This window comes from Bos grunniens, chromosome 9 (genome assembly GCF_055505025.1).
Source record: "Bos grunniens cultivar Pamir isolate PY7600 chromosome 9, Bosgru_T2T1.0, whole genome shotgun sequence".
Taxonomy (NCBI): Eukaryota; Metazoa; Chordata; class Mammalia; order Artiodactyla; family Bovidae; genus Bos; species Bos grunniens.
Window position 1 is genome coordinate 48,936,503 of NC_141173.1, and position 27,793 is coordinate 48,964,295.

Below are 27,793 nucleotides of genomic sequence, written 5' to 3' on the forward strand. Positions count from 1 at the left end.
TTGGTTTGCATAATATTAGTTCTCAGACACCTTCAAATGCAGATACAAGTCTTTTTGTCTTTGGAAGATCACCCTTTACCTAAGGCTAGTTTATTTAGCCTCTTGAGAAGGAATGTTGCTGTTGTTTTTTTTTTTTTTTTTCCCTTAATTCTTCTTTTTTTTTTTTTTCTTACAAATGTAAATAGTGTTTTTCCTGGATTTCAAGGGGATCTATGTCAGATATTCAACACCTTCAACATAATCATTGGAATTGTCACCAACATATTTATTTATGAGATCTTTTATAAAACATATGCCTAAGGGTTATAATATTCCAGGCAGGCCTGAAAATGGTTGTATTTAACCATGTTCATTTCTTAGTCATGGCCAACTATGCCATCACTTCATTCCATTTTGATAACATGGATTCTGAATTTGCCCAGTGAAGTTCTAATTATTTGTTGGCGTCAGGCTGGGGTCCCTGCTGCTAGCATGTCCTGAGCAGCCGAGTATCAATGAGAAACTGAAGTCCAACCCAAATGCATTCAACGTTAACTCTGTGAGAGGGGCACAGGCAAACAAGCGATCTTTCTGATTCATAGAAATGGAAAGGCTGGATAAACTACAGCTAATAGACAAAGAAAAATGTTTCTATGATCATTCCTCTAAATGTTTATTAATATAATTTAACTGAAGAACGTTAACGATTATTTCTACTACATATCTTTTTTCCTCTTTCGTCTGAAGACAAGATTATATTAGGAAGCCTAAACAGATAACTTTTAATATCATCTCTCTACTGATGTTACTTTAAGTTTTGTTTAAAAAAATTATTAAATTTAAATATCTTAAAGCATTGAATTTCTAATATTTTAATGAAATGAACATTAAAAATGAACATCCCAATTTCTTAAATATTTCAGTTAAAAATGATTTCTCTGCTGTATATGTGCATTTATATATGAACATTCTTCACAATTATGCAATGACTAAATTGGGTGGGTTTGGAAATTAACAAAAGACTATTTTTTGTAAACTATGCCTCAAGAAAAAATATTTCTATACATATCATAAGAACATTCTCATAACCTTATTCTACTAAATCTTTAAAGTGTATTCCTGAAAAGAGCACCATTACCTGTGCTCAGTAAAAATAGAAGAAATTGTGTAGCTGTATTAGTGCTAAAATCTTTAATATTGAAATAAGAGGAAAGCCAAGAAGATCAAAATATATCTATAGAAAAAATGCTGGAGGTCATTGTGACAGGATATTAAGAATTGTCTTTGGAGGTTGGACTTGGGACATTTTCCCCTTCTTTTACTAAAATTCTTATGAGTCATATACATTATTTTCATAAGAGAAAAAGAAATTTGTTAAAAATACAATGACTAAAATTTATAGAGAAGAACAATTAAAAATGGGAGTTTTTCTTCTATATAAGCAAAAATTCTGAACATGAATTTTTGTCAAAGCAAATCTCACATGTTAATTAAAAAGACCATTATTTAAACTATTAATATAAACCATTAATTAAAAAGCTATATGTAAGTTATGGATGGAAATGCATTCATGATTAGTTTTATTTTTTAAGCAGTACAAGAACTGAAATAATAATCCAGAAGATTATCCTTAAATAAGTATTTGAAAATAATCTACAATCAAGATTAAATTATTAATGAAACAAAAATGCAATGAAGTGTCAGATCCTAGCATTAACAGTAGGTAAGTTGGGTATATTTCCAGGAATTCAAACATTTATATTCGGGGAAATCGTTTCACCTGCTACAGAGTTTAACAATTCAACTATTAAATTCCATACATAAGAATTGTAGTAAGTACATAATGGGAATTTGTCACATGTTCAGGTCTCTATGTAAACAATCTATGAGACCCAAATTTACACCCCTAGTTTAACCTATAAGAACATAGAAACCTGGAGAGCCTGGCTAAATAATCCCAAGTGGGAGGCAGATGTAGGATTTCATGCCACAATCTAGACTATGCACTTAATCATTATGTTAAAATGCATTATAGTGGCTCAACAACTCTTTATATACATTATTAATACTGTTTTCTGTTTCTTTGGTCTGTACTTAATTGTTTTTGTAGTAAATTAAAATGAGGCACAAATTCACAGTGTTCTGAAAACAGTCAAGGGACCTACAAAGCAAACTAATTTATGGTGTAGCCTCTAATTAGCTATAATTACAATATTTAATAAATGAAACACCTACTTTTAGAGATAATCAAATCTTTTCACTATACTCCACTAGTATAGGCTAATAACAATCAAAAGCATTATTCAAATGCTGTCAGGAAATATAAAAGTACAATTTATCGCCAACCCTGTTAACATTTCCTACCAAAACAGATTTCATATGGAAACTGGTTATAAGAAAAATAAATTATGTAATCATCAATAATTTAACTTCAATTAAGCTGGCATGTTTTATTCCTAAATAACTCATTCATTCAAATATGTTTGCACATATACACATACATTCACTCATCAGAAATGTTCTTTATTTATTACCATTAAAGAATTTCTCTGAATATTTGAGTCCAATAAGAGTGCTCACCAGTAAGCATTAGAGATTTTAACAATTGTAGACACTGCCAGGATCATTAATATTAAAGAAAAAAAATGAGTTGACTAAGACATTTAATAGTAATGTTTAATCCAGTTTTATTTTTAAAACAATATTTTTAGGACACTATTATTCAGCTTGCAGTTACCAATGCCTATTAACAAGTTCTGAAGTTTATTTTGTCCTTTTTTTCCAATCTATGTGTGGGTTAAGCAGAAGGATATAAAAAACTAGGAATGAGTTATGACTTCTTTACTCCTTGTGAATATGCATGATAATTGAGTATCAGATCACTGAGTGTCAGAATGACTCAAAACCATACATTATGTTTGCTTCCAAAGGGGAATAACCATTGGCAGCAGCATTAATAGTAAACTTCATTTTACTTTATGATATAATGAAAGGACTAACTTAACAATCATGTGATGTCTTAAATCAGCTCTTAATGTCAAAGAACAAAGTGATATTACTGTTATTCAGACTTTGGGAAAGGAATAAGGTACAAATGAACAAAAGAAAATTCAGCTGACCAAAAATCTAATTAGTGTAAATTCCATTTGCAGGGAAAGAACAGCTTCTCTCCAAAGAGACATTACAGTGCATGCAAAATCAAGAACATTAACTGCCAGAGATATTCTGGATTTAGTAGAGGTTTCAGTGTTGTCACTCTAATTAACAGACAATCCAGAGGACTAGAATAATATGTCTTTTATGATATTTTAAAGTTGGATGCCCCCCAAAAAACCCATAAAAAAGTAAGCATGATTAATAGATCTTAGCCTCAATGCCAATAAATGTAATTTCCTAAAAAAATTTACATAACAGAGTCTGGATTTTTTGTTCATACATTTGTTTTCAAATCATTCTTGTATACGGTTATGTATGTATATGAAATCATCACTTTATTTTTAAGAAATAAAACATGATAGTTTTTTTTATATTTATCTCAAGCCTAGTTTTTGTGTGTCCAGAAATGCGTCTTTCTTGAATTTCTTTCAAATTTTTGCCTAACCAGTGGCTATAAACTCTTACAGTGACAACTATTATCCATTATCCAGCACTTGACATGTCAGCTCGACATCACTATATTAACTGATTTTCAAGTTTTCTCATTCCCTGGGGGGGCCTCTCTCCTACGATTGATGAGGTACAAGGCAGTGTTTGAGCTGCCATCCTGACCTCACAAACAGCAAGAGTCGTCCCTGCACAGAGCAGAGAAGGGAAGGCAAAGGAGAGAGAGAACCACAGCTATCCTGGAATAACAGGAGATCCACATACTTGCTTTCCAAGGCAATTAAAACATTGTTTCTCAAACTTTACACTTCAGTGGAATACATGACTTCTTTCTTTCATTCAAGTGCTGCAAGTCCTCATTGGTACATATTGAAACTGTAACAATTAGAGACTAAATTTTTGTCTCTGATATTTCACAGAAGCTAGAATAAAAGTGGCCGCTCCTTCCAAGTTTAAATACATTGAAACTCTAATCACTTATAATTCCCAGAATGGTGTTATGGCTTACTTTTTAACTACTGAATTCACTCTGGCAGAACTTGGGTAATAAAAACCATCATATTCTAATTTTCAGACAGCTTGATAGAACCTCTCTTCTTAGTATAGATAAAGTGTAATGGAGCACTTTCTTTCCCATAGGAAAGTCTTTGACTCATATGCTCTGATGCCAGCTAGCCTTCACATCTGCTGTTTCACAATTGATAGCTGTAACTTGGCATGCTAAACTAGTGTCTGATGAAGCAGCTTTCCTCAAAGGCACCATTTTATTTCTTGCAATGGGAACATAGTAAAATGGTGTTGGTTTTCTGTAGGCCTTATGCAAATCCCTGTAATAAACATAGGATTGGGCCTCACATACAATAAATTGTGTGTTAGATGAGGATGGGGGAAGGAGACAACCTCTTTGGGTAAAAATCACTTCTTTATTCTGCCAATAAATTAAATGCATCATAAAGACTTGGTTTAAATATTTCAAACTTGACTAATTAATATCAAAGCCATACTAGACACTGAAAAGAATACAAAAACACTTCAAAAATACCAACCATATAATATTAAACAAAATATTAGCATTTAAACTAATGTGATCCATTACCTATAATCAATATCTTGATATCATTAATAGACAAAAAAATAATTTTGGAGAGTCAGAGAAATAATATGGCTACAAAAATCTGTGTTGAGTTTTTTTTTTTTCCTAGAAAAAAGTATCTGATGAAAAATACATCAACATGAAGAAATGAACATTTCAGTAATAGTATTAATCACTAATCTAAACTGACTACTCAGATATGCTGGTCTTCAATCATACAAAACTTCTAAGTTTTGTTTCACTCTTCTAAGCTTGTAGAAAAAAATTCAAAGTAAACTAAATTATCCCCAAAGTTGAATACCCTAAGTAAACAAAAAATTTAAAATGAAGTCTCTATTTATTCTGAATAACCACAGAGTAATTGCCCAGGTAGGACTTGCAAGCAAGTTATCAAGAATAGATTTCGGCCAAGATTTAAACTATCTGGTTTTCCCGTTTCCCAAGATAAAGCAGAATGTCAGGTTTGAGAAACATTTTGCTTCAGTTTAGATCCATAGGGGGATACTGAAGAATTATAGTGACACAAAGGAAGACTTCAATTTTAATTATGTAATAATTTATTCCCATCCATTAATGTAGGTACATTTTTTTTCCACAAGGAAAGGAGTGACAGTGGCTCACCAAATATTATAGAATTGTACAATAAGCTCAGGCAAGAAAACTGCATGAGCCTAAATTTCAAATGGTTCAGGTTGGGAAGTTCCCCTGGGGGAGGGACTGACAACCCACTCCGGTATTCTTGCCTGGAGAATCCCATGCACAGAGTAGTCTGGTGGGCTGTAGCCCATAGTGTCAATAAAGAGTCAGACACAACTGAGCAGGCACACACACAGTGTGAAGTATTTCATCTCTTCTTAATCTCCTCCCCATTCGGAAAACAGAAAAGTCGCATGTATTAACACAGTCCTTTCAAGACTCTAGTATGCCCTGTTATAGGTCTCTTCTTTAATTGCCCCTCCATCCCCGCCTTGACAGAAGAAACTGCAATAAAGGTCTATAAAAGAAAGGTGAATATATTCACTGCTCAGTTCCCATAAGACATATGCTTTCTCAACTTGTTAGGGACACAAAAAAAAATCAGGATTTACCCCACCATATTTCTTTGAGCAAGGAGAAAGTTCTAACCTTCTTCATCCAGCTACAAGACAGTTCTTATGCACACCTATCAAGAGCCTCCAGGAATTGTGTCAAAAGTGAAGATGTAATTATACTATTTATTCTCAGCAAACCTGTTGAAAAAGGCTTTAAACAGAATTCATGTAAATAATCTAAAAGAAGTAAGAATGTGGTCAGCAGAATTACCATTTCATGCCTTTGTCTGATATTTTGCAATGTCTGAGTTGCAGAAGAGAAAAATGCCAACTGTAAAATGAAAGAAGTAGAAGTGGATGCAATTAGTTAATAACAAGTATTACCAATAAACAAGGGGCTATTTAAATATCAAATTAACTCTTTCTGCACATTAGAATCACCAGTGGAGGTTATAAAAAAGATGCCCAGGATCCTGCCTCAAGGAAGTTTAATCACTTGGCTTGGAAAGAAGTGCTCTTTGAAAGCTCCCCAAGTGATTCTAATGTTCTAATGTGCAGATAGGTTGAGACTAATGATGTACACGAATGGATATTTTAAAGATGTTTACAACTTAGAGGATTGTATATCCAATAGAACAAAATAGTGACACTATCCTTTGTAAAAGAAAAATTGATAAGAAAACCAAGACTATTATTCATCAATGATATGATTGTCACAGACAAGACCATATTTCCATATGCTATGCATGTGATTTAGTCCTATAGTTTGCCATATTTTCTAGGACTTCATTAGATAAAAAAATAGCCCCATGATTTAAAGTAGTGCTTTAACTGGGGGTTCTAATAAAGTAGTCAGTATGACTAACTTTACTGGGCTATGGTCTAGAACAGGGGTCCCCAAACTCTCGGATCTAATGTCTGATCATCTGATGTGGAGTTGATATAATAATAATAGAAATAAAGTGTACAGTAAATGTAATGTGCTTGAATCATCCTGAAAATATCCAGACACCCCAGTCCGTGGAAAAATTGTCTTTTGTGAAACTGGTCTCTGGTGTCAAAAAAAGTTGGGGACTGCTGGTCTAGAATTTTTGATGCATACATAGGGAGGCATACTCTTATCAATGAGTCAAACATTTTTATCACAAAATTTGCTGCCAATATAACTATTCTCATATTAATATTTTATCTTTAAATTATTTTATAGTTATAGAGAAAATATTTCCCATGTGAGACAGAAAAATAACATTTGAGACCTTTTTTGCTAGGAGGAGAAAGGGGGCTATCATTACTAAGCATAAATTGATTCCAAGTAGGTTAAATTAACTGTGAACAAAGCTGTATGCTGGTTAGTGATACCTAAATAAAGGGGGAAACCCTTAGATTGAGCAAATATTTAAGAAATAATCCCTGTACTTACTAAAGTACCATATGAATTTTCCAATTATTATATTGTCAAAGAATCCTTTCTGGATAATGGTAGAAATCATTAGAATATATTAAATAGTAAATCTGGTACATAATGAAAATCATACTCAATTTCTATCCATGTGCAAATAATTATTGAACCTTTTTTTTGTGATCACCATGCTTAATTAAGAATTTGCCATATAAAATACAAAGTCATTAAAGAATAAGTTCTGGAGATATAATGTGAAGCATATGATTATAGTCAACAGTACTGCATTATAAACTTCCAAGTTGCTAAGAAACTAGATCTTGATTGTTCTAACCACAAAAAGGAAATGATAATTATGATGTCACTAAGATGTTTTCTAATGCTATAGTAGTAACCATACTGCAATACATATGTCTCTCAAATCAATAGGTTTTTCACCATAAACTTACACAATGCTGCATGTTGATTATATAAAAATTAAAAATAAATAAAATAAATTCAAAACTAATGTTAAATACCTTTGCCACGTCCAAAAACTATTCTAGGTCAATTTCCTGAATATGCAAAATGGAAATTCCCAAGTATTTTACCATCAACTTATGGGGAAAATAAGCATTTATTTCAGAAAACACTTTTTGATCTAAAAAATAACTATAGATGCCATGTTAAGAATTTACTTTTCTAATGTATAAATCTCTTTATAGTAAATATATTATAATTCCATTAGCACCACTATTCTCAATAAAAATAACAGAATTTATGTTCTGCAGAAATTAAGATCTATGAATAGTATGCTTCTAAATCCATTTATTAAGTGCATGCAGTAAACTGTCAACTTTTTACATTCTATCCCTTGACTCAGAAACTACTTATGTTCTTTTGGCATTTAAGAAGCAAAAATCAGTCAAGCTTTCAGAAAATCATTACAGGCATGCCACACAAGCAATTCAGCCTTAAAAACCTGTACTGTCACCCCAGCATAATTTAATTTTAGAAGACCATTGAACTGATAAGCTCAGAATAAGTAGCAGACTATACAGAACATGCTATAGTTGTATCTGCCCCAATGGTTTAAGGCAAATATTTTAGAAACTTAATATGATCAAACAGTTGAGGTCATGTGGGTTAGCCCAAATGACTAATGTATTTAGCTCTTTTGAGTAATGATGGTTATGCCATGATGTCTTTGGCTATTACTTTTATTGTCAATATTATGAGTTCCTTGGTTATTGGTTTCATAATTAATAAGTCACTTAACCTCTCCATGGCCCAGTTTCCTCATCTGTTAAATGAGCATAATGATAATTGCTTCCTACCTTGATAGGGGTTGCTGGCAAGATTAATGAGTTGGCATTTAGAATGTACTTTGAATTCTTCTAAAGAGGGAAACTATGCATTAAAAAAATGAAACTAAATAATATCTTCTTTTTTACTAAGTAACAAAAGATAAAACTACCCTCCCCAGATGGATTAATCCATTTGCTTGCATTCCTAACTCTGTAACCTTCATACACTCTTGAATAAATTGATTTTTTAACCTAAGGTTAAAATGAAAATACTATGGAGGGCTACATATTTTGAAGAAACCTTTCCAACTCTCTATAGAATAGAAAATTTTTCAAAGTAAACGCATATTCTAAACATAGCTAAAATCCTTCATCACAGGTGTTGCATCAATGAATGCAATTTTCATTGTTCCAAAAGATAACTGTACAGAATTTGGTTAAAAAAAAGTGAGTTGTGCCGTAAAGGAAACCTAACTATGTAACACTGATAGTAGATGGTGGAGTTAGGAATTAAGCTCAGGTTTCTCTGATTCCAGTTTCCTTCCCTCTTAACTATTCTAAATTGTAGAATATAGGTTCAGAAGTATTAAGTGATTTACATTAGATATTTGATACTACTTAAATGTTCTTTCAACATATGGCAGAATTTATTAAATAACTATAAAAGAGGACATGTATTTCCTGTGATATCTTTAGGAAAGACAGACTATATTAGTGTATGTAACAAAACCAGAGATTTCAGGGAGACCAAACCCAGAGAGAAAATTTCAGAAATTGAAAAACCCGAGTCACGAGTTGCACAGAAATGTGATTTCAGCATCATTTGTAAAACACATGATTCACTTTGAAAATCTAGGGATTCTCAAAAGAGATCATAATACCTACCGGCTATAGCCGAGTTATTTTTGAGCTGATAATCTACATGTACTCATTCTCCTAATCTTTATACTTCAAGGAGAAAAGCATTTGCTAGTTGCTTGGTAACATTCTGTACTGTGTTGGGGTGAGGTTTCAGTTTGGCTGCACTAAGTGCCTAGATTCTGAGAAGAATGGTTTGACTCCTACTTTATTGTTTTTCAATAAGATCCCTGGGCCCTCAGCTATTTTATTATCTAAATATGACTGTGAACATATTGACGATGTCATATAGCTTTCTATTGTTTTACATGAGATTACAATGAAGAACCACCGTCTGCTCAGTTTTGAATTATTTTCCCAGCCATTGCTTTACATTTATCCCTGGAGAGAATATGTGTGGCGTGTAATGGATATAGGGGAAATGAATGAAATCTTCTTGACAACAGTATACATGTAAGGTCAATGAACAAAGTCAGGCATGTTCTTTGGAAAAAGAATTATTCAGTGCTGTAGAATGACTGTGTAACTCTGTTTCTGCAATACTGAACACTCACCCCTCCTTTAAGCCCAGATATCTTAAGCCAGCTCTTGCTTGTAGTAATACATTTTTACCATTCTTTAAAATAATTTTTGGAACTGAGCTGTTCCAGAACAATTAGCTAACAGCAGGGTCTTATTCAATTAGTAAAAACAGGATGAAAATTCCTTTAGAAAGTCAATGCCTTAAGGGTGCTTCCTAGAGTGTTTGTATGCATTGCTGTTAATTAAGAAATAAAATAATGGTATCAGATGTAAATTGACTATACACAATAGTCTCTGATTCATTGTAGAATTTCAAAATGGGTGTGCAATTGCTTAAATTCCAGATTGGTAGGGATTTTTTTTTTTTTTAATTCATACTAATAGCTGGTATAGAAAGTGAAAGTGTTCATCTCTCAGTCATGTCCAACTCTTTGGGACATCCTGGACTGTATCCTGCCAGGTTCTTCTGTCCATGGAGTTCTCCTGGCAAGAATATTGAGTGGGTTGCCATTCCCTTTTCCAGGGGATGTTTCCAACCCAGGGATCGAACCTGGGTCTCTGGCATTGCAGACACCAGGAAAGGAGCTTTCATATGAAAAAAAATTCATACCAATAGCTAGTATAAGCATATAGTTTAACAAGCCAAAATATGTAGCTGAAATTAGTATCATTTAGGGATACACTAAAATAACTAAAGAAAAATCAACATTTACTAAATACTGTATCCTTTTAAATTTTAATGCCTTTTCAAGTTTCAACAGTAAGATGTCAGCATGTGATAAAACTATCAACATAATTGTCACCTTAGTGATTATCACTGTATGGTTTTTATTGTGACTACTGCACATTCCCAAAGGCTTCAATTTTACAGAAAGAAAGTCTGTGCTGCTAGAAACAGAAAGTTGTTTCACATCAATTTTCTCTGGGTGCTAGAGGCACTCCCATGTATGAGAAAGGAAAACTAGAGATGAAAGACTAAGAAGAAAACTGAAAAGCAAAGAAAAGTGAAGTTAGGTAAAATGACACTGCAAGAGAGCAACTAAACTAAAACAACAGCAGCAGCAACAAAAAGCATAGCAGAAGACTAGAAAGATTGTAAAGAAAAGAAATGGAGAAATAAGCTCAAAGATGGGGAAAAGGTGAAAATTTTCAGTGATTTTCCCAGAGGTGTATCTTGCTATAATACACAAGAGCTTTGAAACGTGATATATGAGCAATCTAGAAAATAAAAACAAAATTTGAAGTATTTGTGAGGCTAAAATAATTACTTCTGGTATCAGACCACTTGCATTAGTACTTATATTCATTATTGTACAAACTCAACTTCAAAAGTCCCTCGAATACTGTGATAATTTAAATGCACCACATATTCACTCTCTACAAAGTTACTAACACTGATGATATACATTTATAATTTTAAACAGCTAGTCTCTTTTTTCATTAAAAAAGGTTTTTTTAATAAGAAAAACAATATTAATATGTAATACTCAATTGGGAAAAATGATCAATTGCAATTAACATAATCAAATAGCACCATATTGATCTCAATGACTTGCTCATACTTGATTATTCAATAAATTTAATTAAATGATAATAATTTTCCAATTAAATGTAAAATATGCATTCAATCTTTAAGCTAGCCATTAAAAATATTCTCTTTGAAAGCAATTTAATTTAAAGAATTATGTGTATTTGACTAAAACATTCAATAAATCTCATTCTTTAGGCATTGGTGATCTCCAGAACCCCCTCAAAAGCTGATTTAATTTGGTAAGAATTTTTACAAAGAAAATTATATAATTATTTGGCAAGTTAACTCATATTAAATCCTGTTATATGATCACTGATCCCATCTCCAACAAACTATAAGTTTCTTAAAAGTGAGAATTAGATATCATTTGCTCTAGAATACCCAATGTATAGCACAGTTTCTGGTACTTGGTAGGTGCTTCCTGGAGGTTTGTTGAAATAATTTATTTTATAGCTTGAGTCAGTTATTTTTTAAAGAGAAAAACAATCTACCACTTCTGCACACTTGAACTGCCAATTGCATTTGTGTGAACAATGACGGAAACTACCAAGGCTTAAAAATTTGCTAAATTTCAAACAATATAAAAATAATAAAATAGAAAATAAATTATGACATGATACTGATTCCCTAAAGTGGAATCTCCTCATTGGCTCTACTCTGACCCAATGAGATCAGTGGAAGTAAGGAGACAATCTGAATATTAAAGAGGAGGACAAGATGCTATGCGCCTGGAATTTGGTGCCACCATAATTTCCGTTAAATGTTTAACAGACTTCCCCACTGGAAACCACTGCATGCCAATGGGGTAGCCCATTTTGAGATTCTTCGCCTTCCAGAATATTAGATGGATGATTGTCCAGCGAATAGGAACTGTTTGTGCTTATTTTCCTTGTTTTTCTGTAGGCTCTCAACAAGTAAAACCTGTTTCATCTTAACAGAAAGAAATGCCTATATGGAAAACATTCTTACATATAATCATTTTATTCTTCTGGAATATCCACACCTTGTAGAGTCTGAATCTCCCACTATTCAATTTTCAGTAGATATAGTACTTTGTCTAGTTACATTCAATGACAAAACCTTGGTGGGGAAAATAATGTTACTTCTGAACAGATTTTCCTCCAAACAAAGATGAAATACTTATAAAGCAACAACTCCTTGCCATTTGCAAGTATTAAAATTATTTGCCTTGATGACCATATATTTAGTTGAATATGTCTCCAACCCATGAGAAATATGCTATTGATTATTCTCTACAAATAACAACGTTCCTATGCTCTTACATTCATTAACAAGAAAATGTTTGTTTGTATTCTATCATTTTAATACATAAATTTTAGATAACCAGTAGGACTTACCTTGAAAAAAGTCATGGTTGCACCATCCTCTACTGCTCCATACTCTATCTTGGTTTGTTTAGCTAAATCATCAGCAGAGTCAATAGGGGATTCCATGCGCTCCACTGTCAGAAAGGCGGCTAAGTTAGCAGTATACGAAGAAATGATGATAAGTGTGAAAAACCACCAAATGCCTCCCACTATCCTGGTGGAGAGCGCTTTGGGCATGAGCTCAGAACCTAACAAAGATTGGGGGGAAAAGGTAAGACGAATACAGAGAATTTGATCAGCAGTCAGGTACTTTTGGTCACAGTGGAAGAATGGAATCACTGTGTAATAAAAGCTTAAATCATAGATTTACATATCACTTTAGTAAGCAAGGAACAACCCCGTGGGAGAGCAGAGGCTAATTTCAGATAGCATGTCTCTTAGGACATCTGTGTTTACATATAGTGACAGGAGACTGGAGCTCTACCTGAGACAGTACAAAATAAGAATCACATATTAATGACTGGATAGCCTTTATAAAAATAGCATTAGAATGGAGAATATCTCTCCTGTTTATAAACTACTGTTATAGATTATCACATTCTTGTTAGTTAAGTAGGTTTTAGAAGAAATGATTTAATGTACATTTTGATCCATTTCTTAACAAGCTTTATTTATGAGAAGTTTCATTATTCATGTATATGAAGCCCAAAAATCTTGTCTATACTGCCATTTTAAAAAGTAATGTACGAAAACAATTTCAGTTATCCACATTTTTTGAGCCAGGGGGCTTCAGTCCAGTTTTTATTTTAAAATAGGTAGTAAACTATTTTTTATGCATAAACAAATGTCTCCTGTCACTATAGTTAGCTTCAGTGAGGGAAATCAGAATAAGAATAAATAGTTAAATTGGCATAAATTTATTTTTACACACATATACAAATTTCATAGTTATAGTACAATATGTGGCTGGAGTTGCCTGCTCATGGTATTAATAAGAGAATGAGATCTGATCATTACATATTGCTTTTGATTATTACTAATTTTAATTAATTTAGATTATACATTAAAATTCTAACACTTTTTAAGTTGAGTCTATTAGTTTTACCATGTTATTTATAGCCTTAATATGTAAATGTATAAATATCAGCATGTATAACTTTTTAATAAGAAAAGTATACAAAATTTATGTATATATATTACTATTTACCCTTCAACATTTTGAACCTATAATCAAGAAAGCACTGTCTACAAATAAATTAATTTTAATAAGGTTTGAGTAAAATGGAATGAAGCAAAGATGGACTCCATGTTTTATATATTTTTAAATATAATAATGAATCCAGTAAGATAACATATCTCTATATGCATTAAACATACAACAAATTATTCATGCTAACATTGAAAAGAAGTGGTATCATGACTTGGTTCTAGCAAAACAGCCCATCTTATACTGCAGTTCATCTTACCCTTCCAATTTCAAACAAACAAACAACATTTTAGAAAGCAGACAGACTTGGACATGACAGCCAACTCCAGCTCCAGACTCTTGCCTACCACTCTGTAAGAAAAGCAAAACAAAATAAAACAGAAAAGTACCTTTCTGATGTAGTTGCTCCTAGGCCCTGTCAGACACACACTTGGACACTGAAACACTAAAATATTCCCACCATGATCAGCAGCTTTGGCTGCCCAGTCTACCATTTCTTTTCTTTTTTTTTTTTTGAACAACACCACCAATAAAGTCAAACAAGACTGGGAAAGAAAAGAACAGTGGAGACATTCGACAAAAATGGCCCAATTACCACAAGTTCATATCTTACCCAAGGACTTAAAGTGAATACCTCTTAGGCTAGTGAATCAGAGCCTGGTTAGGGGCTGACTGTCATGTACTCAAGGTAACGTCATGTCCAGCACTATATCCCACTAATTCCTGGGGAGCTGGGCATCAGCCAGAATAGTATGGGTTCCTCTTTCATGTATCCACCAGCAGTGAAGTAGTTATGTGGCAAAGCAAATGTACATTTGAATTTTTCATTGCTTGGATTGCTTGTCATCATTTTTAGAGATATTAGATATAATTTTATTTCTTATTGCTAGATTTTATAAATATCAAGTTATCTCACCAATATAGAAATTCAAAAATATCCAAATATTTTATAAATTATACATAAAAATAATATCCTATTTTTCAAAGTGGTAGGAAAAATAATTTTAAAAACTTTATTATGGTTAGATCTTTACTATGAGAATAATTCGTTCCAGGCTATCAAAGTTAGTTATTAGCAGGTTACTAGCAATGTGCCTGGGTAAATCACATAATCCAGTGCTACTTGGAAGAGATTCCTGTCTCATGTGATTTATTTTTATTCACTTTCATATTTTTTAAAATAACTCCAATATTATCTTCCAACTGTAAATAAATTAAGGGGAAAAAAAAAGCCACTGAACCCAAAATGTAGGAAAGGGCAAATACAGTTATTGATTATTCATTTTATTTGGAAAGAGATGCCACACACTTAATTAGTTTATGTAAGAGTTCTCTGAACTTTCAAGTTTCAGATTTAAATACGTATATATCTGGATGTTCATATTTTTAAAAGCAAAAATTATCTAATTAGTAGGACTGCTTGCAACATGAATTTAAGTTAATTTTTTCCTTTTAATATGCAATATTTACTTTTAGTTTAGGAAGTAGTTTATAAATGAAACAGTCAGAAATAATGGATTTATGCATAATATTAAACATGCAAAAGGAAAGTATCTATTTTATTAACAACAGCTTATAATTCAACAATAAATTTTCTCTTCTTCAGTGCTGTAATGCAATTGCCAAATGAATTTCTTCAATGTGGATCAAAATATACCAGTAAAATTTAAGGTAAACCCTTATATGGGTGTAGTAACCCTTATAAATAAGTATGTTTTCTTTCCTTAATCCAGTCACTGTCAGTTGTTAAAGGGCATTTTGATTTATTTACAAAATTTTAAAACTTAAAAATATTACATTTTAAATGCATAAAATAGTCTGGTTTTGAAATCTTTTATATTGAGTAGTAGATCTGACATATTAATTTACTGAACTTTATATAAATATTAAAAGATTAATAAAAGAAATCACAGCAGCAAAAATAAAAAAATCAGCTTGGGCGAACTGAGACTAAAATAATAAATTCATAATTATAAATATACCATTAAAACATATTGCATGTATTATGTCATTTTCTAAGAAATGTAGCCTTTACTTTTAACATTAATATTATAATTTTTAAATAATTATAAGAGTATTTTTGCATGCACTTCTGAGCATGCAATACTTTATATTCTTATATACTATCAGATGCAGCTAATATTTTACTTGTAAAGGTAACTCTAAATGGTTAAATATTTTATTTTTACAAATTTATATGCAGTAGATTTACTAATCATGCAATACAAAGGCATCTAATCATCAAGAATTGATAGGAAAGGGAATTTTTTACATCAAAATGAAACAGGAAACAGGAGCAATACACTGTATTCTTGTCTCAAGAAGATGCAGTCTTAGTGGTGCTTTAAACGCAGCTTCTAGCTAATGGATCAGGTTAGCTTGGTTATCTATGAGATAATGTATCTACTATAGGTTAAGAAAGTTAGATGATATACTTTATGTGCAATTGCAAAAGCTAATTATTTTCTCAGAATCTCCCTTGGATGGGATTTGAGAATGCCTAAATGCATCAGATAGATGGAGAAGCTGGATTATGGTTACATGCAGAGAGGCACCCATGCAAGCGACTTGTGCCAGCGAGAGCTGTCACCCCCAGCAAAGAGTGGGACATGGTGCCCAAGGGAAATAGCAGGCTGAATCGTATACCTTGCTGCATGAGAGCTCCAACTCCAAACCAGAAACTATTTAGCAAGGTGAAATTGTTTTCCACCACGTCTGAGTCAGGGTTGCAAGGGTGTGGGTTATACCACTCATAGGGACTAAACCTGTGGTAATTGACAGAAGAAAAGAATATATTTAAATGGCAGTAAGAAGACATTCTATCCAGCATTTTTGCTGCAAAAGAAACAGAAAGACAGGTAAGATTAAGCAGAAACCAGAAATCAGCATTTTTATAGTACAATTTCATATTCATGACAGCAAATTCTAGTTTTTAAAGATACCTATCCTTATCAGCTGATTACATATTAAGATGACTAGTAGCATTTCTTTACCATATATGACATAAGAGAAAAATGTGTATCAGTAAACAAAGATTTTTAAGATGTAGGCTTATCAAGAGAAGGATTAACAAAATTTTTTTAAAAACTAGAAATTCATTAAAGAAGAAAAACAGGTATGAAATAAACATTTTTAAAACTGGAAAAATTGTTAAAGACAGGAGAAATGATACAAAATCACTTTGAGAATTTTTATGTTATAATAGAAACTACCAAAGTGAAAGAGATTAAGTAATCAGTGAATAATTATTTTTCATATAAGAATACAGTACCATGTATTTATATCTTTATGTGTGACAAACTCAAATCCAAACAGAAAACCAAATCAGAATGAACTACACTCTTATATATGCTTCTGACTTCATTATGTGTTTCAGAGAGGCTGGCTATATGCAAGATATCAAAGCAGTGTGAGAAGCAGGAATACATATGGAGACTGGGTGTCCACATATTATTTGTTTTCAAATCTACAATTAATTTGAATCACTGCTTTAAGAAAAAGAAAATTAATCTAATTTTTGAGACCAATTATAGATGGTTTTAGAAATATAAACAAAATCTCTTTAAAAATTTAAATCAAGAACTTTATAAATTGTCATGTGTACACATAATTTATCCTAGTTATAATCCAGATATAATTTTCAATTAATGGTACTATCAAAAAATAAACTAACAAAATATTTTCCCTAATATCTCAAATTTTAAAGCCACTCTTTTACAAATCAAAATTAGTGTGCGTGCCCTTTACGAAAGCATTAAAAAATCTTGCATTCAATCAAAGTTACTTGAATAATGTATCTGTCACTTCAGAAAGCCCAATTTTCTTCACAATAATCTTTCTGACATATTAAAATTCAGAAGATCAAACAAACCATTTACATCCTCCTAATGCAATTTTTAGAACACCCTTGTTTTAATAGCCTATCCTTGACAAACGAAGGAATGTTTTGTTTGGTTCTCTAAGTTAAACTGACACACTGAACAGAAAGGTTGATTGGATAGTAATTAAACATTCTGATCTGATTTGTTATGTCTGACTGAAGTAGAACTAGCTTTGGTTGTAAACATTTTATTTTTATTTAAATGCCTTTATTACTTTTACCCTAGTAAAAATAGTTATATACATTTTTAAAAGTACTTCAAAGTATTAGAATGTTGGTCATCAAACTTTATCCAAGACTGTCTTTTTTAAAAAAGAAAAATATTATTAATTTTCAATTAACTATCCATAAACAATTCGCTGTTCATCAGAAGAAAAGTGATCTAGTAATCAGATCACAGGCTCTGAAGCTGAACCATGCATCTCCATGGCCTTGGACAAGTTCTATAAACTCTATTTTTAAACAATAAATATTTTAAAATGTGACTTTGCCTGTAGATACATATTCTGACTCCTATTCTGATTCCTGGAAAATTAAACTTTTCTTTTCCTACTGTTGACAGTATATCAGCTATAAACACAAAGCTGGTCTGTAAAAGCTGAATTTAGTTTTTGTACATAACAAATCCTAAAAACATAACCACAGAGATTGAGCATGTAAAACCTGGCTAATCAAGATCTCTGATTTTTACACAGAATCCCATGAGCCCTTGAATTTTATAAGTGCTTCAAGGGATTCCATTCAATGGGGAGAGGGAGATGTAGTTTTGGGGGTTGCAGAAATGGAAGTATAAATATGGAGGATTTTGCCCTTCCTCTCCATGTGTGTATGTATTTATACATGTACATACAAAAATATACATATATTTTTCATTCTGAGAAGGTAGGAAAGGAAGGAAGGAAGACAGGGAAAGAGAAATGAGGGAGGAAAGTGGAAAGAGAAATGGCAAAAGTAGGGGGGAAAAATCTGGAAATACACTGGTTTCAAGAGACTAATAACTACCGCAGTGAGTGATTCTTATATAATTTAATTGAAAGAAAGGAAAAAATGTATGACAAACTAATACTTAAATTCAAATTATGTACACCTTTCACCTTCTCCACTCTGTCTGCTTTTTACTTTAGCATGAAGATCTCCAGTGGCCCCAAATGAGGTAGAATTAGCTTAACAAAAAATGCTATCTAATTGAATTTGCAATTTATTCTTCATGGTGACACTCAGAAAGCTTTTCTTCTGTCTCCATTTGATGCAGTAACATTCTTCTAATGGTGTGATGTAAGTTATCCTTCAACACATACACACACACACACACACACACACACACACTTCACTGGCCTTCCACTGTCCTTTATCTGCTTATCTCCCTCACACTCAAGTCAACACAGCTCTGATTCTAGTTCCAGTGTGTTTTGTTTTTTTCCTAAAGTGAATTACCTCTCCCATCTAAGATTAACTGCTAGCTTAACTCTTTCCTTTGTATTTCCAACAGATCTTGAGTCAATATGGATTAATATTTCTTCCTTCTAATTCTTCTGATTCACCATTTTTTAAAATTCTATTGACTTCCACACTTTTTTCTGCCCATCAGAAAAATTTCAATCACCTCAAATCTATATTTAACCCTAATCACTTCCTAGATCTAAAGTGAATTTCCAGTGGCCAGATAATTGACTTTTCAATGCTAATATGTTCAATACAAACCCACAATCTTTCTCCCTAATCCTTCCCTTTTATTGTCTTCTCCATCTTTGTCAATAGCATCACCTGCTGGCATTCCCAAATCAAGTTACAAAGGTCCTGCTCTTAGTCCTTAGTTCAGTTATCCTGAACACTTTAGAGTAAACTTCAGTTCTTTACATTCCTTTTCTCCTAACACTGACCTCCAGACAGATGTCAATTTAAATCAGTCTACCTACAGAAAGACTTTCATTTCCTCCTCTCCTCCTTCCCTGTTTATTTCCATTGGCATTAATGCCAGTTCAGGTTGTCAGATTCTGTAGCTATAGTCTCCAAGATGGTCTTTCCACCTTGCATTCCAAATTTAAAAGCTCTAAATATTGCTTCCCAGTTTATTGTCATGTAGAATAATTTTTTAAATGATACAACCCTATTAAAAACAAAACTTCAATCATGTCTACAGCCTACATACAAAATACCAGACATTTAAGCATGGAATTTAAGATCCTCTGCATTGTGCTCCATAATACCATTCCAAGATTGTGTTCTACTGTTTTTTTTTCCTACTCGCCAGCCTCCGGCCACTTTCCCCCAAATCCTATATTGATTCTTACCCATTTCTTTGATCATCTTGTCCTTTAGCCTGTAATACCCTCTCTACTCCCTCCACTATTCAAACCCTATTCCCACCCTTCAATTCCAACTCACTGCCATCATTAAGTTTGACCTTTCCTGATCTTTTCTTGGAGTATCTAAGGTAGACACTGGTTCACTGTCCTGCCTGAGTTTTACTAGGGACATTGATGCCCTCCTAATGAAACTATACTTTCTTCCCTTGAAAGTAACTAAATAAGAGCCTTTGCAATATGAACAGACGTGATGTATATAACTTCTGAGAATTCTTTTTAAGGATATTTGCCTTGGACTTTCTTTGCCTTCTTCCTCTTTTAGGAAATGGTGATGACTACAGATTATTAGAAGCCCTGGCTTGAGGAAGACAGAGATGCCCCATGACCCTTATACTACACTCCTCTAGGCTGCACAGTAGGAGAAATAAATGCTTTCTGAATCAAGGCACTGTATTTTTGGCTATCTTTGTTAAAGAAGGTTCACCACTACTTGAATGACTCAAGTACTCTGCTCATTTTTACATATCTATAGTTCTAAAAGCTTCAAGTTACATTTATGATAGCCTGGTTTCTTCATTATAATTTAATATACATATCTCCCCTCTTTTATTAATTGTGAATGAGTACATACAAATGCAGTGTCTGATTAATCTTGTGTCTCCTACAATTTCTAGCACAAGGTGTTAAACCTAGTGGTCATCTAAAGCATATTTGAATTATTCTGAAGATCTTTTTACCTCTCTTTCCTTTTCAATCTCAGGCTATACATCTAAAATTATAATCCTCCTATTTCTCTATACCTAATATCTCCTTCACCCTATGCTTCCATCTCTGTAAAAGTCTTTTTGAATGCATCATCTTTTTCCTTAAGACTATCACTTAATCATTCTGCAGCTTCTAATGAAATTCTCACTGAATGCCAGCCCTTTGATATCCTCCCTTTTAACTCTGTGATGTGTTCTTCTGATTATTTGCTCTCTGCTCCACTAACAGAAGATCCCTTTTGGCTAAATCATGGCTCTCAGATCTTTCCTCCCTCTTTAATGACTTAACACACTCACTGCTTGAACTCCTGTGCTGATAATTACAAAATCTTCTTAATTTATAGCCATAAATTTTCTCTCAAAGCATTTCCATCCATTTTTGTATATTCCAACTTCGGCAGCTCACCATTACCTTACACTTAAAATGCCTAAAACAAAACCCAAAAAATTCAACCATACTTTCCTTCACATTTTTTTTTTAGCTCTATAATGATGCAGCACTTCTCTGAGTTGAGATTAAAAGCTTATTTCCATTTTATTTTAATCTATCTCCTTTCTTAAATACAAACAAATGTGATACACTTAAGCCATATCAACTTTTGTTTTATAATGCCTCTTTGTTTTATTCCATCCATGCACTTTCACCTCAGTTCTGAGTAGATGGTTTTAGGACTCAGTTCCTATGTGTTTCCTATTTTCTCTATTTTGTTTTGCAAACTGTCTTCACGTTAAGTTTTGTACCGTGCAACTCCAGTTGTCTAGAACAAATCAATTCTATTAAATACTGAATCAGGTTTAACCTTCTATGCCTCTGCATTTCAATGTTCTATATAATATGACTCAATGTGTTTAACCTTATTCAAACTATTATGTAGACTGGCCAATTGTCTCACTGTCTTTGTATATCCTGTTCTTGTTAATAGAAAAATCCTCTTCCCTTCAGTCGATTCACTCAGCCGTGTGTCTGTGCTACTCCTTTCTGAAATTCCATAGTGCTTACTTTTCTCCCAAAGCCTAGTTATTTCAAATCTCTATATATTACATATTGCCTTGTGCTCTACTATTGGCATTTTGTATACTAATTTTGTATCAAAACTTCATGAGGCCTTTTAGATAGGCTGTTTATCAATATAACTATCATTATTAACATTTTATTTATTTTAAAATAAAATATTTTAAAATAAACAAAATATTTTTAGTGCCTAAAAATTGCCTAACAGAATGCCTACAGGATTGGTGACTATAAAACTTGAGTTTCAGCCACATGTATATTTTGTACTTGATGACATATTGCTAAATCTCTCTGAGCTGAAGATTTATTTCTAAAGAAGAGCAAAAAAAACTAAACTAAGTATGAGAGATAATATATGCAAAGCACTTTGCAGACTATACAGTGCTACAAAATGTTAACTAAAAGTGTATAATCTTTTAATGATTTCTTACTCTAGAGTCTTATATCAAAAATAATTTAGATTATATATGAAATAATCTGCTCATTGAGGAAATACTTTTACCATATTATGCAAAATGCTAATTTAACATTTATTTGAACATCTTTTTATAGCAGAGGCAAATTTTACCACAACCAATATGGAGAACACAACTAATTTTTATATTACATATTATTTTGAACCAATGAGCTATATACTTTCACATATATGAATACTATTTTTGTGCTGCTTCTTTAAGCTGCAGTGACCTTTCTGCAAAGTGTCTCATTTATATTTCAGGATTTAAATTCAACTAAAGTTCATCATTGTTATAATAATCCTCAGCTTTCATCTGCATCATAAATTCAAAACAAATCTTTTTTGAAAATTCACCAGAAGTAACTGTGATATTATGAATTTTTTGCTCTTCTTTACTCTGCTTAATTATCTACTGAGATGGCAATTCTTCACCTCATTTTAAACTTGGGGTTAAACTGGTTGTAATAGGGGAATTAAACAATGTTCTAACTGAAATTTTTTTTAATAAAATAGACATAACCATTTCCAAAATCAAGTATAAATAAACATTCTAGCATGAAAATACAATGTTTTAGCACTATATACTATTTACATATTGACTATGCTTTTTTTTTTTCAGGGGCATATAATTAAACTGAGGATGTAATAACAAATGATCTTTTGATACTTTTCAGTTTAATACCCAAATAATTTGAAAATCTAAAATTTGGTATTCAAATCTTCAATATTACTTCTTTGATTAGTGGGGAAAATAGACTATTTTAAATGATGGTCCAAGGATTGATACATTTTACTGAATAAAATGTAGAATTCTCAAGAGGACATAAAATTATCCTTTTGAATAAGAAAGGTTACAGAATCCAAATTTGTTCTCCTTTTTTTTTTAAATAATCAAGTGACAGGTGATGCTGGATTGTTTAGACAAGAAATGAGAAGCAAGTAAATGCTATATAAAAAATCAATATACATTAAAACTGTTCACAGAATAACTATAGCCCATGTTTTCAGCAATAATTCTGAATTTTCCAAGAATCACCCCCCCACACTTCAGCTATGTTCAGCTATTCACTGCACATAAATGATATAATTTATTGAAACATTTAAATGACATACTTGGTAAAAAGAGGTGATTAGGATAGGTTTGCACTAATACAGGTTAGCATGGAGCCACCAGTGTATTTGGTACTTACTTGAGAAGCAGAACATGGAAGTGGGTGTCATAACCATCCCCAGCATTAAAGCAAATAGCCATAAATGTGAGAATATTTCTAGAAATTGGATCTAAATGGACTGAGAGGTGCTAAGGTCACTCCATTTCTAGGAGTTGAAGGCACCATTAGTTTAATTCAGGAATGCCCTGAGGAGAGCTAGCTATAAGAGAGCCCATACTTGGGCAGAAAAGCAGATTATAATCCAGGAAAGGGATAAAGCATGTGTATTTATTGAAAGTATGCCATTTTGATGACATCTCCTGTGGGAGCAGGCATAATGTGGGAACTTTTAAAGTCTCTGAAAAGCAAGGTAGCCTTGTAGTAGGAAGAGTTTAAAGCAAGGCACCAAAGAACCACTTGATTTACTTGAAATAAGTCAAGGTTAAATAAAACACTATTAGAAATGAAATATAGAATTAATAGCAATAATATCAGTTTGTGTCATACTTGCCAATTACAAAAACAAGCGCAGCTATATTCTGAACTGCCACAAATGACCAGAGAGAATGACAATGTTATTGTCATTATTATTATTAAAAGCTGAGATTTAGATAGATCAGAGATCTTCCCAAGATACAAAGAAGGCTAGAGTCAGCTGTGAAATCAGGTCCCTTTTACCTCATTTTGCAGTGTCCAATCATTATCATATCTCATCAAAAAGGAAAAGGGAATTCTTATGTTCTAATTCAGTTCCCTGTGATAGCAGTGAGAAACTGCTTGATTTGCGTTAGGGATAGAAAAAGACTTTTTATTTTATTACTTTTTAGCATACTTATATCTTGCACTCTGTAAAGTCAATTCTTGCACATTCAGAGCATTTAAAAATTAATATTTAGTTAATGGCTTGATATCACTGGAGCACAAAAAATATTCCCAAATTTCTCAACAAAAGATCACATTTTGATTAACAGAGGCATTAACTACTCTCTGATTTCTATTCAGAAATATTGAAGAAAGAATGTCAGTTTTTAAATTTGCCACCCAACTAAGCCTGATAATACACTATAAATGTTAAAATGTAATAATATGTGCATAAATATGAAATCCTTAAGGAAAGTTGAAATTCACCTAAATTTAAAGTACTTTTACAATACTATCTTTTCTCTATAATTTTACCATCACCACTTGAATTCTAGCTATTTTGAACACGAAATATAATATTGCTTGTCTTACACTGTCAGGGAAAGATATATTTTTGAATCCATGAAAAAACACTAAAAACAGGAGCCTCAGCAATTTTTGTGAACCATCACAGTATCTTTGAGATGACATAAATCAAGTTAAGGGAATTTAATTTAGCATATTGGAAGAGGAAAAAAATGTTCTAGGGTAGATGCTTATTTTTCAAAATAATTTATTTTTAATTAACTTTGATTTTGGAAAAGAAAATGTCAAGAAGTAAACTTAAAATATTTTTGTGTGCATATTATCAATCATTATGGCATTATGATCAGATAATGCCATATGACTTTGGGAAAATACTGCATCCAACAGTGCTGTTAGGTTCTCTTTCTGACATCTGTAGAAAACACAGGGCTTCCTGACAAGAAACTTCTGTAAAAATGCACATGTCATCCTAAAATTCAACCTGCCCATTATCTTTTATGGTCCTGAAAGTCTAAGATAGAGACAGTTTCCTCAAACACTAACAGTTTTACTCCACAGCAAACAAAACAGCAGTATCTTAGTAGTAGGCTCCACCAACAATCAAAACTGATTCTGACCAATTGCTTAAAGGGCGTGATCTACTTATATTCGAGGAGTATCATTTTACTTTCAGGTTTTTTTTTTAATTTATTCAATTGCTTTTTGCTTTCTGAATCCTTACTACCAAATAGGCCACTTTAGGTGCATAATTAATTCTAAACACTATCTCTTGCCAGAAAAGTAGTTTTGTGATCATTCCAAATATATAGTTTATATAAACTAAATAATTTATTTTGACAAATACAGATGACTGATATCCTATAGCAGTTGATACTGTATATTTTATGTTGATAGCCATCAATAACAAACACATATCCTGAAATAGTTCTTATTATTCATTAAATTAAATTTGTTTTACTTGAAGTGACTGTGTGTGCATTGGATTATGAATCATACAAGCTCATACTGGAATATTTTAATTGTGCATACATTAAGGACTACAAGAATTGGTTTTTAAGGAAAAGACTTTCATGGTTATAGTTAATTTTAGTTACCTTCCAAATCATTAATGAGCAGGATATTAGTTAAGGTTGTATTGTGTTTTCAATGCTCAGATGTAAAAGGTTTCATAATGTAATATGATGTGGTGAGGGTTTGAAATTGGATGGAGTTACACTATGATTAAGAAAGAAATGAAAGGAACAAAACATTTGGAAATCATTATTACATAAACTAGGAGGTAATATGAGTGGGCAATTTAGAAAGATGATTTTAAAAAATAAACACAATTCAACAAAATATACTTAGTTCAATTAAATATATCTTAAGGAGTAAGAATTAGCTGTTATTCTTATATTCATGATCACATTTGATAAAAGTAGATAAATTCTATTTTAGTATATTAGCCAGTTAACACTGTGTCAGAGGATGCCCAAATAGAGTGATGATCAAAAAAAAAAAAAAAAAATGAGAGCAATAACATGACTTCACACTCCAAACCAAAGTAACTTCCTTATTGCAAAAATTATAATGTCGAAGATTCTCTGTACAGTCATTATACTCCAGTCCTGTGCTCTATTCTTGGTATAATCCTATATTGACTTTAAATTAACTTGAACATCTATGTATCTGATTCTCAGTTAAATCTCATCAGCTCTCTATCCTGTATTTCTAGCTGCCTATGGGAGATTTCCACCTGGTTGTAAAGCCATACCTCAAACTCAGCACAACTAAAATCATACTGGTCATCTTTCCCATACCAAAACAACCCAATGTCTATACTCAACTGATTTTAAAAATAATCTAGGCATTTTCCCAAGCTCGAGATGAATATTCTTGAAGTCATCTGTCATCCCTTCAATGTCTTTATTCAGCATATCACCAAAGTTTACTGGATTTTTCATCAAAATAACTTTTGAATTTGTCCTTTATTTCCATTTTGCAATGCCCTATTACTAAAATTTTAGCTTAGGCTTTATTTATCCCTAATGCAATAAGTCTTCCTGACTTTTGATTCTCCCAACACCATCTCTCTTGTCCATCCTACATATAATTACCAGGTAAATCTTCCTGGACCTTAATATTGTTAGTTCTGTCATCAAAAACCTACAAGAAATCAATATTGCTTTCCAACCTTTTCTGTCCAATTTTCACAGCTTTAGAAAGCTGAGCCTTCTCACCATGTTTCCTATCGCTGTTGGTTAGTTGCTAAGTCATGTCCAACTCTTTTTCGACCCCATGGACTGTACCCTGCCAGGCTCCTTTGTCCATGGAATTTCCCAGGCAAGAATGCTAGAGTGGGTTGCCATTTCCTTCTCCGGGGAATCTTCCTAACCCAGGGATAGAACCTGCATCTGCTGCATTAGCAGGCGGATTCTTACTATTGAGCCACCAGGGAACCCCATGTTTCCTATTATATCCCAACAAAAATCTTATAATCTATTCAAATAAACCAATAAATATCTCATATAAAACATTCATATTAACATCTCCACATTTTTGCTATTGCTGTTCCTATAGCTGAAATATTCCATTACAGTCTGTTAATTAAAACATACTTTTACTTAATGGACAATAAATCTTTTCATAGGAGAAGACATACTATGTTTATTTTAATCTCCTCCATCTGAACTTTGTTCAGTATTACTTACAGTGTGTGATACCATCACTTCAAATGTCAGATTCTGAAGAAAAATGACTTCCATTGGGTTAGATTCAAGATGAAATATAAGGTCAATGTAAAAAAATCAATTATCTAAATATATTTATTAAAATGTTTAAACAAAAAAGTTGCAAATAATGATCACTTTAAAGGATGTCTAGGTCAATCTTTAACTCAATATCTCATAAAATAGCACATTCGAAGTCAGTAGCAGATAGACTAAAACTATCCAGATAGCTTTTATTACATTTATAGGAAGAGAAATATTTTTTTCCTAAACTCTTTAAAACTTTAAATAAAATTTTATGTGTATTTATGGGTCTTTTCTTCAGTCAATACAGTGAGTCCCACTTTTATACTCTACATGGTATTAAACTATTCACTGAAATATTTACAAAATACTGCCACAGGGGTGCAAAATTTATGTATATTAACTCCTCAAGAATCAGAAGTCATTATTCAACATCATCCTTTGCAACTCTAGAAGTATGTTATAGATTATTTAAAGTTTTAAGAAA

General features: G+C 32.3%; 1 protein-coding gene across 13 annotated transcripts in view; it reads right to left on the reverse strand.

Annotated features, from left to right (window-relative positions):
• The window catches only part of GRIK2 (glutamate ionotropic receptor kainate type subunit 2), a 741,992-nt gene that overhangs the window by 111,192 nt on the left and 603,007 nt on the right, over positions 1–27,793 (reverse strand). For 9 of the 13 annotated variants that reach the window (XR_015132343.1, XR_015132345.1, XR_015132344.1 and 6 more), the window contains 2 exons: positions 16,484–16,602; positions 12,661–12,878 (listed from right to left, as the gene is read on the reverse strand). Coding sequence is in view for 10 of the 13 variants with exons in the window: in XM_086316361.1 (XP_086172487.1) it covers positions 12,661–12,878; positions 16,484–16,602 (337 nt within the window). In the remaining 3 variants the exon portion in view is untranslated. The remainder of the gene's footprint in view (positions 1–12,660; positions 12,879–16,483; positions 16,603–27,793) is intronic. The other 4 variants (XM_086316368.1, XM_086316369.1, XM_086316370.1 and 1 more) reach the window with 1 other exon arrangement.